This window comes from Mandrillus leucophaeus, unplaced genomic scaffold, assembly GCF_000951045.1.
Source record: "Mandrillus leucophaeus isolate KB7577 unplaced genomic scaffold, Mleu.le_1.0 Scaffold60, whole genome shotgun sequence".
NCBI classification, from domain to species: Eukaryota; Metazoa; Chordata; class Mammalia; order Primates; family Cercopithecidae; genus Mandrillus; species Mandrillus leucophaeus.
The window spans coordinates 887,304-906,866 of record NW_012106475.1 but is presented as its reverse complement, the minus strand read 5'-3'; the positions used below and the strand labels follow the sequence as shown (position 1 = coordinate 906,866).

Here is a 19,563-nt window from a genome sequence, read left to right as displayed (position 1 = left end):
ACTCTTCAGGCATCTTCTAATAGTGAGGAAAGCAGAAGCCTTTCATTGAACTTGAAATGTAGGATCATGGCAGCTGTGTCTGCTGAAGGCAACATCTATGTTTGCATGGCTGTTGAGGTGGTTGTGTTGTAAACATGGATTCTAAGGATGACTATAGGATAGGAGCCTCTACTTGTGGCTGTATTTTAGGTTCTGATAACTGATCACCTTTCAACCTCTTACTTCATATTTCTGTTGTCTGGAAGGCAGTCTTTGCGATCACAAATTTTGAAGGTTCATGGTATGCTGTGTTTTAATTATGCTAATTACATAATTTACGTACTTAAACCAGCTTTCAGTTGGTGAAATCACAAGGACTATTTCTTGGAGTTAGCTTCCTATGGTTGTTCTTAGTAAGATCTGTTCTCTCACAATTTTTTTGCCTAGATTTCTTATTATTGTGAGTGATGTCAAAAGAGTAGAACCTTTTTTTCTTTTTTTGACAAACTTTTTTTTTTTTTTGCCACTGTAGACTTAAACTTTGTTAATATATGAAAGCTACACTTACTTCCAATTCAAGGTAATTATGTCTGTACTTTTTGATGTTTTTTCTGTCATAGACTCTTGGCAGCTTCAAGAATAGAGCATTATAATGAAGACCATATCATGATAAAACATCCTTGATTTTGTGTTTCAGAGTACCAGTGAACACAAATAGAATTAGTATATACTGTATATATGAAGGATTATTTTGAAAAAAAATCCAAAGGGAAGAACTCATAAAGACCACCTATATAAAGTTATTAAATATTTGACAACACTGCGTTGGAGTCTGTGTTGGGCTCCCAGATAGATGGGAGAACATATATTTGAAAAGGAGAGTTACTCATTTGACTTATACTTTTTGAGTAGTATAAACTAAACTTTGTATAAGAAGTGAGTAAAAATCTTCAGTGAATGTTTTCTTAAGCCATAGTTCTTAAGGTACAATTTCAGAGAATGATAAATACATCAGATTGTGAATGTATTAAAGCAAATGCCTCTTTATTCAGTGAATCAGAATGAGAACATTTCTTAATTTTATCGGATTCTTCGTTTGTACTTGTTTTTAGATTGTAAGATTTTGCTGTTTATTGACGATTTTGCTGTTTGTGTAGATGTTGAATCTCTTTGCTTTTTCTTAAATAGCAATGATAGGAATTTCCCTGTGGAATATGAACATTAAAATTGAAATGTAGAAGGGCCGGCATGGTGGCTCATGCCTGTAATCCCAGCACTTTGGGAGGCCGAGGTGGGCAGATCACTTGAGGGTCAGGAGATTGAGAACAGCCTGGCCAACATGGTGAAACCCTATCTCTACTAAAAATAAAAAAATTAGCCAGGCATGGTAGCGGGCACCTGTAATCCCAGCTACTTGGGAGGCTGAGACCAGAGAATCACTTGAGCCCCGGAGGTGGAGGTTGCAGTGAGCCAAGATCATGCCCCTGCACTCCAGTCTAGGTGACAGAGTCAGATCCTATCTCAAAAAAAAAAAAAAAAAAAAAGAAATGTAGGTTGTAGAAGTGTAGAAATTAAAATGTAGACTACAGAATAGATTGTAAGGTTTAGAAAAAAATTCAGGCTTTCATCATTTAACTGGTGTACTTGACTATCTGTGAAGATTTATCCTAATTTTATATGGCTTTGTACATGGAAGCTTGGAATCGAGGGGCCAGAGAGGGAAAACTCTTTGCTAGCACCCTTCTTTGTACATTCCTGAAGAGTTTATTAGAGAAAAGCAAAGGTCAGCTGTAATCCCTAATGAAAGAATAAGAATATTGGTTTCTCAGTCAGGCATACTCTGGTTGGAAAGAGGTACTGTTCATTAAAAAAATTACATTCTGGATTAGTAAATTTCATATAAAGTCTGAATTTTTACTATTTACTAATGTTAATCAGTTTTGTTTGTTGCATAGCTGACAGACTTATTGCTTCTGAAAACTAATAATATTCCAGTGTTCAGCAGGGTCTAGAATTCTGTGGTAATTAATGGTCATTGTTTCTATAGAGATTTTATTACATTATCCTTTGGCTTCTATTGCTAAGTACTATGTAAGTCTAAATTTCTTCTTCAGTACTCTTTTCTGTGTTGCTTTCAAGACTTGTTTGAGTTACACAGTGTTACTGCAAATATGTTTAAATATCTTTTATTCTGTTCAAATTTTGTTGCCTTTCCTGAATTGGAAGATTCATAGCTTTCAGCAGTTTTTGAAAATTCTCAGCCACTTTGTTTCTTTGTTCTTTCCTCTCCTTGAATTCCCATTTGATTCATTGGACATTCTCATTGTATCCTTTATGTCTGTTAATTTTTCTTTCATATTTTCCCTTATGTATAATTTTTTGTGGTACATTGTCAGTTTTTTAATCAAGTCTGTCTTGTTTGATAATTCAGCTTTATATAGTAATCAGGCCATTTGGCTTTTAATTTCTGGGGGTGTTTGTATGTCTGTGTGTGCATATGTATGCATACACATAATTTGTAAAGTTCAAGTTCTAATTTTTCTTTTTTTTAATGAGTGTTTTCTGTGTTTCTGATTTCTTTTATAACTCTAATGGCTGACATTTTTGTTTTAATAGTCTTTCACATTCTGTTATCAGTTTTTTGGGATCTACTCTCTGTATGTGCTACTCTTGTTCATTTTGACTGGAAGTTCACCTTTGACGGGAGAATATCTGCAAATACTATACTGTACAGACTAGATTGGATAGAGGTAGTTTTTTTCCAGAGAGATTTTTCCTTCCCAAGAGTTTTTCCTGAGTCACAGGGCTTTTGTGGCCGTTGATCCATTTTTTTTTTTTTCTTTTTATTGAGACGGAGTCTAGCTCTGTCACCCAGGGCGGAGTGCAGTAGCGCAATCTTGGCTCACTGCCAACCTCTGCTGTACAGGTTCAAAGCGATTCTCATGCCTCAGCCTCCGGAGTAGCTGGGATTAACAGGCTCCCGCCACCATGCCCGGCTAGTTTTTTGTATTTTTAGTAGAGATGGGGTTTCACCATGTTGGCGAGGCTGTTCTTAAACTGCTGACCTCAGGTGATCCGTGAGCCATTTTTATGTTAGTATTTGTGGTAGGAAGCGGCAGTAGGGGAGTGTTCTGGATTGGCAGAGACTGTAGATAATAATTTATGATTGTAAAATCTTAATGGAGACTTTTGGGTTTTGGAAAAGCAAACAAGCTTTCTCTTGTGTCTTTTTTGCATTTGTGCCAACACTACTTATTAAATCAATTTTTTTTTCAACTTACTGATTTGAAATGGCACTGTGATAATATACTGAACTTTTTGTTTGTGTTTGGGCTACTTTGCCTTTAATTGGGTGTTCTTGGACAAGGTTTAAAAATTCTTGTTTTCATAAGCAAAACTTTTTTGGTAGAGTCATTTTTGACAGTATTTGATATTCTCATTTACATTTCATGTTTAGTTTGTGAGATGTTTTAGGTATTATGTCTTTTCTGGGGATAAGCAAGAATAAATGTTTTAGGTATTATGTCTTTTCTGGGGATAAGCAAGAATAAATTATTCTTGAATTCACATTTGATTTATTGGACATTCATCATTGTATCCTTTATGAATAAATTATTCTTGCTTATCCCCAAAAAAGACATAATACCTAAAACATCTGGTCATTTTAGTACTTCCATTGTTGAGTGACCTAAGGTGATCCACCTTAAATTTAATTTTGTTAAGTTTAAGCATCAGTTATTAAGACTACCTGGTGGTAGTGGGATTGGACAGATTTGTTAAGGTTAGGGTAGAGATAGGACCACTGGAAGAAGTTACAGGGTGATGCGATTTTGGATCGAAACTAAAAAGAACTTGTCTTTCTAAAGAAATAAAGGGGGTTTATGGGAGGTGTTCATCCCTGCTTTTCAAGCATGGGCTGGCTGCCTGTTTCAGCTGGGTCTAATCTCTGAGTGACTAGTTGGATTAGATGGCCCTTTCTTACTCAGGAATCTTATGAAAGGAAAAGTAGGTCAAGATGGTAGATTTTAAGGGGAGGAAAGCTTCTGTACATGGTGTAGCTGTTTTACGGTTACATTATTGGTATGAATTTCATGTTGTAGTGTTAATTTTTGAACAGTTTTGATGACTTATGTTCTTTTGTCTTTGAAAACTGATTTTATGTGTTGATTTGAAAGACTATTTTAAAAAGTTATTAATTTTTTTGGTATTAAAGCTTTCAGTTTATCTAATTATAAATTAGATTTTTTTTACAGAATAAACTTTTAACCAGATTATTTCCTTTGGAATTGTTTTAAAATGAGCAGTGCCTTTTCCTGAGAAAATGGGCTGGTTTGGGCATGATGAGTAAGCAAAAGTCTGAAAGATACTTTCAGCAGCTATCATCTCTGCAATTCCTTTTCAGTTTCTTGAGAAAGCTGTTCAAATGGATTGATCTATTCTCATTAAAGGGGAAAAAGTTTGATTAAAAAATAGAAGTCTCATTTGTTGTGACATGATACCTAATGGAGAAATTAAATTTCATTAACTCATTTCTGGCATTAGTTGTATTCATTTCAGATTGGGGTAGCAGTACTTTAGAATGGATATTGCTGAAGTAAGGGGTGTGTTAATAAGATGTGAGTCATAGAAATAACTGCCTTGCAGTTTAAAAGGAGAAATTGTACCACAGCTTTGAAATTTTAGTGTGGTCTATAGAGTTAATCTTAGAAAAGATACTGTAAATGGGATTCCCATGTTGAGGAATTCAGTGTTTGGATTTCCTGGATTGTTTTGTCTTTTGCTTACTTCGAATGTTTTTCCTCTTATTTTAAAAGATAATTGTTTAATTGTGTTGTGCACTCCGGGGCCATTATACTTTTGGTGTAGTGACTGGCTAGGACAATAGGAATTTAGATGAGTTTTTGCATTTTGATGGCCATTTCAGGAAATGGTTAATGCTTTGTCTATTTTTCTCATTGAGTTTTTTGTTTTTTTAAATCGATTGGTAGAATCATTTATTTTTAAAAATTCTTACTGCAAATGGAATATACTTACAAAAATTTAAACATATAGAACTATGTAAAATGAGCCTATCTATTTTCTTGTGTTTTCAAGTACTTTATATTTTTTCTTTTTTTCAGATAGATTTTTGCTCTGTCACGCAGGCTGGAGTTCAGTGGCGTGACCTTGGCTTACTGCAACCCTTTGCCTCCTGGATTCGAGTGACTCTCATTGCCTCAGCCTCCTGAGTAGCTGGGATTGTAGGTGTGTGCCACCACACTCAGCTAAGTTTTGTAGGTTTGGTAGAGACAGGGTTTTATCATGTTGGCCAGGCTGGTCTTAAACTCCTGCCTCAAGTGATCCACCTGCTGTGGCCTCTGAAGGTGCTGGGGTTATAGGTGTGAGCCACCACGCCCAGCCCTCAAGTGCTTTATATTTTTTCTTATGTTTGAAACTTTATTTGGATGTTTTTAGTTGATTTGAATGATATAGCCTTCTACTGATTGGAAATAACCTAGAGTAAACTGAATTTTTGTATGTATTTGGGTTTGTTTTAGATTTTGAATTCAATTATTATTTTCTTATCTTTATCATACTGCAGTATGTTGCTGCCTTGCTATATTAGTTGAAACCGTTTACTGTCTCATAGAATTCTGTGCATGTGTATGTAAATAGAGAATAAGTGCTCTGGAATTTTAGGAGGAGAACTAGCTGTGGACATGGTACTTGAGCTGGAAGAGTAGAACCACATGGAGGCTCAAGTTAGGCTTTTTGCTCTGGTTAGTTTTGTAGATACTATATACTTCCTTTCTCAGTGAGATTATAAATTCATTTAAAGTCAGCAAATTTATTTGTGAACACTGTTAAATACCCTGCATTCAAAAACCTAAGTGGAAAATTAAAACGAGTGCAACTTACAAAGAATGAAAACTACAACAATAATTGTAATGTGTTTTATAAGACCTTCAATACTGTTTTTTTTTTTTTTTTGTATTTTTGTTTTTTGAGACAGGGTCTCCCTCTGTCACCCAGGCTAGAGCACAGAGGTGAAATCATGACTTACTGTAGCCTTGAGCTCCTGTGCTCAAGTGATCTTTCTGCGTTGTTCTCTCGAGCAGCTGGGACTACAGGTGCATGCCACTACGTCTAGCTAATTTTTTATTGTTTGTAGAGACAGGGTTCTGCTATGTTGCCCAGGATGGTCTTGAACTCTGGGCTCAAGCAATCCTTTCTCCTTGGCCTCCCAGCGTGCCAGAATTACAGGCGTGAGACACTGTGCCTGGCCACCATCTTTTTTACACTTATTCTCTGCTTATGACTTTGCTTCTCGTTTCATAAAGAGAATCGTAGCATTAGGAACAGAATTTTCACAAACGTCTATACCATCTACCTCCTTTCCTGTCTTGGGTCTGTGCTTTTGTATTCTTCCTTCTCTGTGTTCCTACAGATGAACTGTCTGTGGTACCATTTAAGGCCAATATCTACTTGTCCAAATTCTGTCCTTTCTTGCTATTTGAAAACATTGCCTCTCCCTCCTGCATCATTACTCTTTCCCTTTTTAGTGAATCGTTTTTTTGTCAGCATATTATCATGCTGTAGTTTCTCCCATCTTTAAAAACCAAACTCTTAACCTCATATTCTCCTCCAAGTTCCATCTTATTTCTCTACATCCCTTCACAGGAAGGTTGCTTCAAAGAGTTGTCCACACTTGCTAGAGTTCTTTTAACTTTTAAATTCGTTTCAATCAGGTTTTGATCACCACTACTCTACTGCTTTGGTCAAAGTCACCAGTAACGTCTATGTTGCTAAACTTAGAAGTCAATTACTAGTTTTCATTGTGTTTTACTTACCAACCCCATTTGACAAAATTGATCCATCTCTCCTCCTTAATAGACCGTATTCATCTGGTGTCCAGGACAGCACACTCCTGGTTTTCTTTCTACCTCTTCTCTCTCCCTTGAGAGTTCTTCATCTTCCTGTTGTTGAATTTCAGTGCTTCAGTCTTGAGACCTGGTCTCTATTTATACCCAATTTTTTGGGATTTTATCCAAGTTTATGGCTTTAAGTATAGTCCATTTGCTGAATACTTCCAAATTTATATCTCTAGCCTTCACTTCTCACGTGACAACTCTTTTATTTAGCTGTCTACTGGACATCTCCACTTACCTAAAACCTAACTCCTTATCTTCAACCTTAACCATGTCCCTGCCACATTTCCCCTATCTCAGTAAAGGGCAGCTCCTTTGTTTTTGGCCTAGTCTAAAAGCTTTGGAATTGCCTTTGGCTTTGTTTATTCTCTCATACCCTATATCCAGTCCATCAGCAAATCATCTTGGCTCTACCTTTATAAAGTATCTAAATTTTGACCACCTCACCTGCTACCATCATCTCTAAATTATTTCAGTTGTCACCTAACAGTTTTCCCTGATTTCACTTTCTCCCTACACCCTTCCCTAGTCACACCCCTCCAGTAGTTTTCCCATATTACTGAGAGCGTTAGCCACAGTCCTTTTCCTGTAAGAAACAACATGAATTGTTAACCACATCCCCTCTCCCTTTCAAATTCTCTTTGACCTCATCAGTTTATCCTTCTGTTCATTCCGCCTCAACCATGTTGTCCTTACTGCTCTTGCTCATATATAGCAGGTATGTTACTGTCTCATGGTCTTTGTGCTTGCTCTTCTCTCATTCACCGTATTTTGCTCTTCACTTAGATACAGATAGCAACATGGCTCTATCTTTCACTTATTTCAGGTCTTTATTGAGATGTCATTTTTTAAAAATGAAATCATCTCTGACCATTCTACTCTAAATTTTAACCATTGGGAGTTTCAGACCAGCCTGGGCAACATGGCAAAACCCTGTCTCTAAATAATTAAAAAAATAAATAAATAAAATTTAACCGCTGTCCACATCTTCCTGTTCTCCCTATTTCTCTTCCCTGCTTATCACTATTCTTGCTACTTAATGCCCTTTCATATACTGCATACTAATTGTTGGTCCGTCTTACCACTTAGTAGAATGTTAGCTCTGTAAGTGCAGGGTTTGTGGCCCTTTTACTGCTGTCTACTCAGAATGTCCTAGAGCAGTCCTGACATATGGTCAGTGCTAAATAACAAATGAATAATAAAGACTATTGTGGAAGAGAGTTGAAATTACATATTCATAGGTTTGATTTAAGCTGGGTTTTGAAGGTTAGGTGGAGATTTCATACAAAGGACAAGGCAAAGATTTTTAGATTTGATTGCAGGGATGAGGTGAGGTGCTTTAAATGGAACTTTAGAAAGTGGTTCCTCTGATTGCCTGATTTAGAATCCATAGTAGCCTCCTCCTGCTGATTTTTCCCACTTGGTTGACTGCTGATCTTTTCTAGCTGGTGGTCCCATGTTTTCTTCAAAATCTGATCTACAACTCCCCAGATAGGAATGTATTCCTGTATTCTTAATCTTGGCAAGGGGTTTTTCTCATTTATGGAAGCTTCCAAGCATGACATGTGGGAATTGTCTTACTAGAGTCCTCACTCACTTTCAGATAGTTGAGTTTTCTTGTTAGTTGTTCCACCCAAGTATTTCTGTGTTGAAATTGATTTACTGTCATCAGATCTACTTAAACTATTGAAAGTCATTTTAATTGATCTCTTTGCAACTATTTTTAACCTATCCATTTGGTTTTATTTATGTGTTTATTTTATTTATTTATTTGAGATGGAGTATTGCTCTGTCTCCCAGGCTGGAGTGCAGTTGGGGATCTAATTCTTTAGCTTGTTTCTTCTGCCTCTTGTTCATGATGGCTTGTCACATGTTCTGTTATTTTTTTGTGGGCTCATATCTGGATAATAATTTTTAAAAACCTTAAGGAGCCTGACTTGGGGAAGGATTCCATGGAAGAGGTTATGCATTTGCTTCTACCATGGGTACTCTGGGCACCACCAACTGGGGGCCACTTGGATCTTGGCATATCCAAGATCATGCAAGTAGTTTGGACCCTAAAGCCATGTGAGAAGAAACTCATGGTTAAAAATTTTAAGTAAGACTGAGTGAAGGCCGAATTGTAACTAAAAGTCAAGATTCTTGCCTTCCATTTTACTGCTTCATTATATTGCTATTCACTAATCTTAAAATAATTTACTTTTGCTCAGGATGTATCTGCAATATAACACGCATACTATATTCGAAGGTTATCAACTACATGATGCCTAATACTTAATTTTAGCAGGAGGAGTTCATTGTAGCTAAACCTTTTGCGGAGTGGAAATTTAATTAAATGATACTTGGCTACCAATAGTAAACTTTTTATCACTGTAGAGAACTTAACCATAAATCATTTTTCTTAAAAAAAGATTAACGTGTCTGTTTAAAAAAACATGAGATAGTATTGTGGGTTTAAAGAAAGGTAAACATGGTATGAAGAGTGGCACGTTTGGAATGCCAAGTATTTAGATTCAGTGTGATCAGATTACAAATAGCTTTTTTTGTTGTTTTTTTTAACCTATGAACATTATTTTTACAGATAACCTATAATAATAACTTTCAGCTTAGGCCTCTCAGCTACTTCTGTCATATTTTAACTGTTTTCAAATAACGAAATCAAGCTCTTATAGGCTGCTCTGGGAGCCTGTATATCTTAAGGGTGTATTTGTTTAGTTGTCCATTGATTTATACCGGAACTTTTATGGAATTTTGCATTCCTATGTTTAAAATTACCTTTCCCTCAACTTACTGCTTTTGTTTTTTTCAAATGTGTCTGCTTGCTTTGTATGTTTTTTGGTGGAAAAATACTTTCACTGTGTTCAGATTTCAGTCTTGAATTTTGATTTGTTAAGTTTTTGCTAATGGTTTTTTTGAGTCACCCTAACTGATAAAATTGTGTCAATTGAAGGACAGAAATATTGATAAAATTTTTTTTGTGTCATTTGCTTTCAATGTTTTTAATGTGAAGAAAAGGATAGCAGAAGCAAGAGCAACTGAAACCCTATAGTAAGAAAATAAAATTCAAAATTGTTGTATTACTTGAAATTTAATAGTATACTTATCAAACTGCCTCAGTTTTTTCTCGTAATATGAATAATTCTTATTTTTATGTATTTAAGCTGTTGAAGTTTAGTACTGTGCATTTAGATTGGTTACTTATTGTTTTAATGTGAAATTTTAAAAGTTGAACAATTAAAACAGTAAAATGTTTGTAATAATCTCCCTTCAAAAAAATGTAATGATTCTCATTTTTTAGGTATCATCTATGAGTGTATATAATACTCAACACAAAAATTTTAATCTTTCTTCTATGTAATGTATTTTGCTGCATTACAGTCTTAATTATTTTAAATGGTCGTATGATGTTTCTTCACATGTCCCACACTGAAACAGTTTCATGGTTTTATTATATAAACAGTGTGGTCTGTCTTGTATATACATAAATATATTATCCTTTTTGGTTAAGCAGTTCTATTGAAATTCTAATAATTGCCACCAGATTTTTATATCACTTAAAATTTTAGGGCGCGGTGGCTCAAGCCTGTAATCCCAGCACTTTGGGAGGCTGAGAGGGGCGGATCACGAGGTCAGGAGATCGAGACCATACTGGCTAACAAGGTGAAACCCCGTCTCTACTAAAAAAATACAAAAAACTAGCCGGGCGAGGTGGCAGGCACTTGTAGTCCCAGCTACTCGGGAGGCTGAGGCAGGAGAATGGCGTAAACCTGGGAGGCAGAGCTTGCAGTGAGCTGAGATCCGGCCACTGCACTCCAGCCTGGGCGACAGAGCGAGACTCCGTCTCAAAAAAAAAAAAAAAATTTTAGGTTTCACCTCTTCGTTATATTAATATAAACAGGTCATTGTACCTTCTGAGAAGTTTATAGAATTTAACTCAGTGATGTGTCTCAGTTTTTATATGAACAAATGTAAGTTATAGGAGGGCGAGTAAATAGAATTTTAAAACTATTTGATTAGTATTTGTAATACGTACTCTGATGAAACACAACTTACATATCATGCATGTTAACTTACAATTATTTTTGTAGTTCTTTTAAGATAGGGCAGGAATGAAAACTCTCATTGTAGAGCAGGATTTTAAACTTGGGGCCCGGGCATATTCTTCAGGGAATCCAGAAACCTTCTGGAGATTATATGTAAAACTTAGTGAGTGTGGATACTTTTTTTCTTTGAGAAAGAGGGTCAGTATCTTTATCAGTTTCTTGAAAGATTTATGTCCAAGTAAAAGATAAAAGACAATGGTGTGGAATGTGGTTTTAAAATAGTTTGGACTTACTTTCCTATCATTCCATGGATATTTCTCTCCTGGTTCTCTTGACAGAGAAATCCTATTTACCACCACTGGCTGTTTATTGCATTCAGATTGGAATCTATTATGACTTATGTGTGATGAGGTTAAAGACGTAACTAATACTACAAAGGGTTAGCCAGGCTAGGTGGTACATTCCTGTAGTGTAGTTGCAGCCACTTGGGAGGCTGAAGTGGGAAGACCTCTATAGTTTGATGCTGCAATGCACTATCATAGGGATTGTGAATAGCCAATGTGGTCCAGCCTGAGCAGTGTATATATAGAGACCCCATTTCTTAAAAAAAATGTGTAAAAATATTATAATTTTTTTGTAGTAACTCAGGTTGTGAGTTAGCAAAAATCAGCAGTGTTAATGATTTCTTCCATGTGTGAAAGAACAGCATAAGTGTCTACATGTCTCCATTTTTCAACTCAACAAACATGTATTGAATTGCATACTGTGGACTTAAAAAATTTTAATGACCTGGTTCTTATCACTCAGAGCTAAATTAACGTTTTCTCAGCCTCTTTCCTTTTATTTTTCAATTTTGCCTCCCTGCTTTTAAATCTTTCTGTGTTTGTTCTTCCCTGAATTTTCCTGTTTCATTTTCAGTTCCTATTTGTCTCTTGTTTTTTCCTCCTTATGTAATTCTGATGCTCGTGGGTATAATGTGAATCTGAGGTATATTAATTGGTATGGTAGTATTTATTCAATAGACACTCATGTTTTGCCTTTTTAAAATAATATTTTAAGAGTTTCTCATAAACAAAGTTTAAAACTAGAGTATTAAGGCAAATGAGACTGTACCCATGATTTTGGCACAACTCCTTAGTTACTGAACTTGCATATATAAAATGTTTCGATCATATAAATACATATGATTTTGACTTTTTAGCAGCATTGAATTGAAGTTTTAGGTTCATGGTTTAATACCTATACTTTGAGTTGATATTTGCTGGTTGAAAACATTCTGATGTTGAACGTTTTCTTTTTTCAGTTTTTATGTAATGTTGCCGTGAACCTTTTTTTAATTTTTTTGGAGACAGAGTCTTGCCCTGTCGCCCAGGCTGGAGTGCAGTGGCGCGATCCCGGCTCACTGTCACTGCAACCTCTCCCTCCTGGGTTCAGGTGATTCTTTTGCGTCAGCCTCCTGAGTAGCTGGGATTACAGGCGCGTACCACCACACCCGGCTGATTTTCATACTTTTAGTAGAGATGGGGTTTCACCATGTTGATCAGGCTAGTCTCAAACTCCTGACCTCAAGTAATCCGCCCGCATTGGCCTCCCAAAGTGCTGGGATTACAGGTGTGAGCCACCGCACCTGGCCTGTGAACATCTTTCTATATGTTTTTTTTCTTGCAAATAAATTCCTAAGGATAAAGAATTGGGATTATTGGGTTAAAGGAATGCAAACATTTTCTTCTTTTTTATTCTTCTAAAAAAAAGAAAAAGCAGGATATATGTGGAGAACGTGCATGTTTATTACGTAGGTATATGTATGTCATGGTGGTTTGCTGCACCTATGACCCATCCTCTAAGTTCCCTCCCCTCAACCCCCACCCCCCAACAGGCCCTGGTGTGTGTTGTTCCCCTCTCTGGGTCCATATGTTCTCAGTGTTCAACTCCCACTTATGAGTGTGAACATGCATTGTTTGGTGTTCTGTTCCTGTGTTAGTCTGCTGAGGATGATGGCTTCCAGCTTCTTCCATGTCCCTGCAAAAGACATGATCTCATTCCTTTTTATGGCTGTAGCAAACATTTTCTTGATTCTTAATCTCTTTGTGTCTATGTAGGTTCCTCTAAATGCATAGTGAGTCTCACGTGAGCTCAAATGAATGTGAATTGAATTGCGTGAAGAGGGACTCCCATGAAAATCCAGAGACAGAAAGCTTGATTCCTTCAGGCCTATATATGGGACCTGGAAAAGGAAACTAGAAAAGCATTAAAACGTTTGAAGAATCGGTGTTTCAGAATTCTTGTGGTCTCGTAGCCTCTCTTCTCCTTGAACATTTGCTACTTTTTCTTTCTATACAGGTGAATTTGCTGTGCTTGATCATAATTTCTGCTTTCCTAAGACCTAGGTTCGTACAGGGCTGCAGCTTATTCATTAGGCCTTTTTGACTTTTGCCCCTTTTTTTAGCTTCTGTTATTGCTGCTAAGTGCCTCAGCGCCTCTTCCTCACCAAAACAAAAATTTGAAGCATTCCAACTCATTGTTTTGTGCTTTTTCTCCCTTGGCTTCCCAGCTTATGTTGAATAGGCTGTGTATTCTGTGGATGTTATGTTTGAAAAGAAAATTCTGGGCTCTTTAAAAGCATTCCTGGGTGACGAATCACACTTAACGCAGGCACAATAAAATATGTCTAATTTTAAAACCTGGACAGTTCATGTTAATTTGAATTATCAGGGAAACAATTCTGTATGGAGTTTCTTTTAGTATTTTGTTAGCACATGATTCCTTTTCCCCCTTAATGTGTTAAAACCTTGTCTTAGTAAATCTAGGGTTTAACTAATACTATTTAAAAATTGGTTATGGAAGTATGAAATGTTACTTCAGTCATATAGATTAATAACATGTCTGTGGAACAAACGACAGTCATTCCTTGGCATATGCGAGAGATTGGCTTCAGGACCCCTGCATATATCTAAATCTAAGCATGCTCGAAGTCTTGGAATAGTCCCTGTGGAACCCAGGTATACAAAGTTGGCCCTCCATATACTTAGATTTCATGTCCAGTGAATACCGTATTTTCAGTAACAATTGATTAAAAAAAAAAATCCGTGTGTAAGTGGACCAGTGCAGTTCAAACCCCTGTTGTTATAGTTCTGGCAAAGTCTTATATTCAATAAACTCACATTTGTCCAATTTAAAATCAGATGTTTTCTTAGGTGTAAAATAATTCTTAGAGTAAGTCCCCTGTTTAGGTAGAATTGATTTCTTTATCTAATCATTACGTATCAAGATTCTCCAAATCAATAATTTGAAAATTTTAAACATTCTTAGATTTATTTTTACATTAAAAGTGCAGAAATTAACTTTAATTTGCTTTATCCTAAACATGTCCTGATGTTTAATTATATCTGTATTATATACCTTGTCTTTTTCTACAACACACTTGAGATGACATAAGAATACAAGTCACTTTTATGTGGCTTATGCATGTTCATAAGGAGCATCAGTATGTAGAATCTCAACATCAGAATCATTTTTACTTTGAGATTTACTTTTAGGGGAAACTACCCTTCACGTAAGTGATCTGTATTCAAGGCAGATGTTGGTAGTCAAGTTACATCTTTCCTCCCTGCCGCCGTACTTACTGAGTCAATCTAAAAGTAGGGCCTATGTCCTATTGATGAGGCAAAGCCTTTTATTTAGCAATTTAGGTAGGGTGTTGATGGCAGCCTCGCTTTTGCTGTATAACTTGTTTTGTGCAGTATGGGGTGCCTTTAAAAAATTGAGATAAGTTCCTAACTTGTAATTTATTTCACTATTTTATTTTTTTTGGGACAGGGCCTTGCTCTGTTGCCCAGGCGGCAGTGCAGTGGCAGAGTCACAGCTCACTGAAGCCTTGACTTCCAAGGCTCAAGTGATCCTCCCACCTCAGCCTCCAAGTAGCTGGGACTACAGGCTCGTTTTAACTATGCCCAGCTAATTTTCTTGGTGTTTTTTTTTTTGTTTTTGTTTTTTGTAGAGACAGGGTTTCACCATGTTGCCCAGGGTGGACTGAAACTCCTTAGGCTCAAGTGATCCATCCGCCTCAGCCTCCCAAAGTGGTGGGATTCAGGCGTGAGCCACTGCGCCTGGTCTGTAATTTATTTTAATGCCAAATGCCACATCCTAACATTTGGATTTTGATTATATTAGATTTTTATATCCTTGATAGATCCCACTGCATCATGAGGCTGATAGTCACTGGTGTAAAGATGCAAGCAGTTTGTGACTGGTCTTAATCTGTAAATAAACCACCTCTTTTTGTGTGTGTGTGCATTTCAGAATATGACACTTTTAATGAATGTCCATTGAGTTGGTAATAGTGCCTCTTTATTTTCACATGTAGTTATCAACCCTGTACAATAAACAAAAAAAATTAACTACTAATAAAATACCAAAAGTGGATATTTGGGGAAAAGAAAGTAATGAATATTTAAAATTTTTCTCTTCAATTAGGATATTTTCACATGATTTAGAAATGGAAGGATGTGTTCTACCCTTTCTAGTTACCACTAGTCTTATTTTTCATAGTATGTATGAATTGTTGGCAAATAAATCAAGAATGTGATTTAAAGAACTAACCTGTTTAGATTTGTAGGTCAGGTTAGATTTGAAATACCACTTGAAAGAGCAGCAGTTTTGACTTTAATTTTTATCAGACTGACAGTTTCTTTTTTTTGTCCCTACCTTCTTCCCTATTTAGGTTTCATAGGATCACATTGACAAAAGTACCATGGAGTTTTATGAGTCAGCATATTTTATTGTTCTTATTCCTTCAATAGTTATTACAGTAATTTTCCTCTTCTTCTGGCTCTTCATGAAAGAAACATTATATGATGAAGTTCTTGCAAAACAGAAAAGAGAACAAAAGCTTATTCCTACCAAAACAGATAAAAAGAAAGCAGAAAAGAAAAAGAATAAAAAGAAAGAAATCCAGAATGGAAACCTCCATGAATCTGATTCTGAGAGTGTACCTCGAGACTTTAAATTATCAGATGCTTTGGCAGTAGAAGATGATCAAGTTGTACCTGTTCCATTGAATGTGGTTGAAACTTCAAGTAGTGTTAGGGAAAGAAAAAAGAAGGAAAAGAAACAAAAGCCTGTACTTGAAGAGCAGGTCATCAAAGAAAGTGATGCATCAAAGATTCCTGGCAAAAAAGTAGAACCTGTCCCAGTTACCAAACAGCCCACCCCTCCCTCTGAAGCAGCTGCCTCAAAGAAGAAACCAGGGCAGAAGAAGTCTAAAAATGGAAGCGGTATTGTAATCTATTTAATCTATTTAATTTTATTGTATGATTTGGAGCTTGGAATTGAGATATTCTGTTAGGTACATACACAGACGTTTAATACTGAATTTGAAACCGAGATGATTATTTTCATTATGTGTTTGCTTCATTAACATTAATTGCTAGTAGAAGTTAGTATTGATCATAAAATAGCACTTTAAACTTCAGAGTCCGATGCAGTGGCTCATGCCTGTAATCGTAGCACATTGGGAGACTGAAGTGGGAGGACCCCTTGAGGCCAGGTGTTTTAGACCAGCCTGGTCAACAAAGAGAGACCTCATCTCTACAAGAAATTAAAAGAAAAAAACCCAACAAACCCATACATCTTATAAATATCCAACTTTGACTATTTTACTAAAACCACTTAGGACCTGTAAATATCAGCAGTTATGAACTTCACTTTCTAAATGATGTAGTAAGAATTAAAGGTGGAAAGCTAAAATCAGATATCATTTCTCACCCTTGATTGCTTCATTTTGCTAACATTTATCATATATCTGTTATGCTAGGCATTATGCTAGGTAGTAGGGCTATGGAGATAAATAGTGCATTTTCAAGGTAGTTGTGTGTTAGCTGTAGACACAAATAGGTCATTATAAAAGATTTAGTGTAGTGGTCTAGATATGTCTAAACCAGTGTAGGAATTCTAAGGTAGACCACTTAAAGCATGTAATGCCAGAAATTTTTAAAGTTTGGGTAAGTACTAGTTAGGTTTTTTGGGTGGGTGGCGGGGGAGGGAGATTCCAGGGAAAGGGAGTTGATAGGTACAGTGGAAAAGCCTTGAGAAATGGCGTGGTGATGTGTGCAACTGTAAACAGTTTGTTTTATTTGAGAGGACTCGTATGTACCATTAAGTCGTTTGTGTGTCTTAACTTGTAGGAGGTTATATTGGATTTTTTTTTTTTTTTTTTGGAGACGGAGTCTCACGGTCTCACCCAGGCTGGAGTGCAGTGGTGCGATCTTGGCTCAGTGTGTCCTCTGCTGCCCAAGTTCAAGTGATTCTCCTGCCTCAGCCTCCCGAGTAGCTGGAATTACAGGCGTGTGCTACCACACCCAGCTAATTTTTACATTTTTAGTAGAGATGGGGTTTCACAAAATTGGCCAGACTGGTCTCGAACTCCTGACCTCAAATGATCCACCCGCCTTGGCCTCACAAAGTGCTGAAATTACAGGCGTGAGCCACTGCGCTCGGCCTGGTTATATTGGATTTTAAATATTTGCATGTCAGCTAGGATCAAGACATAGTAAGGGTAAACACTACATGTTTTAGTTGGGAAAAAGGACATGTAAGCCAGTAAAAAAAAAAAAAAGTGATTTATGTAGGAGATAGAGAAAGTATAGAGGAAATATAGAAGCTAAAGCAACTACTGCTTATGCTGGAGGAAAGGCTTTACAGAGGAGGCAGTGCCTGAGCATTGAATCGCTTCATCAAGCAGATAGTGGAGTCTCATTCCTCATTGGCAGGATATCATGTAAAGGCACAGAGCTGCAAGAGTACAGTGTATCGTTGAACCATACAATGTGAGGTGTAGAGAGTGGTAGGGAACAGAGCTGAGAAGATGGCAGTGGCTAGATTATGATGGGTTTTGGATACCGTGCCAGGGAGCTAGGACTTCTTAGGTTAGCCATTGTTGAAGATTTTCAAGCAGTTTAGTTACATGGTCATATTTCTGTTTTAGAAAGATTTTTTGGCAGAGCTAGCAAGAACAGATTTCATGGGGCGGTATTTGATGCCAGCAGACTAGTTAAGAGGTTATTGTAGTTTTGTAAAATGAAGATGTAGGCCTGAACTATGGTAGTGACAGAAGAAACAAAGTTGAGAAGTATGCAGAGTAAGAATGACACGAATAACCTCACTATATAGAAGTGTGGCAGATAAAGGAGGAGACAGGATTAAAGCTGATCTCCCAAGTTCTGAGTTAGGTTGGGGTTGGCAGACTGCAACCTGTGAGCCACATGTAGCTCAGTTCCTTTTCTTATGCCCATGAACCAAGAATAGTTTTTACATTTTAAATGGTTGGGAAATAGAATAATATTTTGAGAAATGTAAAAATGTAAAAAAAGTCAAGTCTCAGTATTCATAAAGTGTTTTTACATGCAGCTACATTCAGTAACTCATTCATAATATGTTTATGACTGGCTTTCATGCTGCAGTAGCAGACTTGAATAGTTGTACCAGAGTCCATATGGCCTGTAAGGCCTAAAGTTTTTACGACCTGGCCCTTCGCAGAAAAAGTTTGCCAACTTGTGCTTGGCAGATGGTTGGTAGCACTAAAATGGGTAATACTGGAGAGAGACTAGATGTGAATGGAGAAGAGAACACCCCCAGTTTGTGTTTCCAGTACCTGTGGGGCCATCTACTAGAGCAACTCAGGATGCAGTAGGGTATGTAAGTGTAGAAAAGTAGATTCAGAAGTCTTAAGCATGAAGATAGTAGAAGGCATGGGGGTAGATAGCTTATCCAAGGAAAGTATTTCAGTTGAAGCCCCAACCCTGAAAACTAGCAGCATTCAGTAGAAGCAGTTCCCAAAGGATACTGCAAAGGAATATTTCAAGTGTAAGAAGAGAATTATCATGGGAGCTGATAGGAGATAATTTATTTTATTTTTATTGTGGCAAATTACATATAGCATGAAATTTACCATTTTAACAACTTTTAAGTGTATAGTCGTGTGGTGGTAAGTACATTCACATTCTCATATAATCATCACCACTAGCCAAGTCCAGAACTCTTCATCTTCTCTAAATGAAACTCTGTACGCATTATACACTAATTCCCCATTCTACCTGCCTCCCCGTTTTCCCCTGTCCCTCCACCTTCCCGCATATCTCGACAATTACCCTTCTGCTTTCTGTCTTTATGAATTTGACTACTCTGGGAATGTCATATAAGTGAAATTATATAGTATTTGTCTTTTTGTCACTGCCATATTTTACTGAACAAAATAGAGAGGAGAGAATTTTAAGAAAGGGGTAGAGACCAGAAGTATAAAATGCCAGAGTAGTCAAATAAGGATTAATGGGTATTTGTAGAATATGGCATTTGGGACACTGGGGGATCTGAGTTAATCCTTTCATGGAATGAAAGAGATAAAAATCAGGTTGCAATTAGTTGAGGAATGATTGGTAGAAAAGGAACTAAGAGTATTTTGTCAATATGTAAGGAAATGTATGTGGGATGCTGGGAATTACGGTGATGGGGAAGGATTTTCTCTTCCTTCCTTCCCTTCTTTCCCTTCCCTTTTCTTTTTCTTTTTCCTCTTTCTTTCCTTTCTCTTTCTGTCTGTCTGTTTCTTTCTTTCTTTCTTTCTTTCTTTCTTTCTTTCTTTC

At 36.7% G+C, this 19,563-nt stretch overlaps 1 protein-coding gene across 4 annotated transcripts in view; it reads left to right on the top strand.

Annotated features, from left to right (window-relative positions):
- The first annotated feature begins 5,100 nt into the window (after positions 1 to 5,100).
- KTN1 (kinectin 1 (kinesin receptor)) overlaps positions 5,101 to 19,563 on the top strand; it is an 83,642-nt gene continuing 69,179 nt past the window's right edge. For 3 of the 4 annotated variants that reach the window (XR_001008176.1, XM_011999672.1, XM_011999671.1), the window contains exons 1-2: positions 5,104 to 5,223; positions 15,651 to 16,203. Coding sequence is in view for 3 of the 4 variants with exons in the window: in XM_011999672.1 (XP_011855062.1) it covers positions 15,681 to 16,203 (523 nt within the window). In the remaining variant the exon portion in view is untranslated. Of the gene's footprint in view, positions 5,226 to 15,650; positions 16,204 to 19,563 lie in introns of all 4 variants that reach the window. The other variant, XM_011999670.1, reaches the window with a different exon arrangement.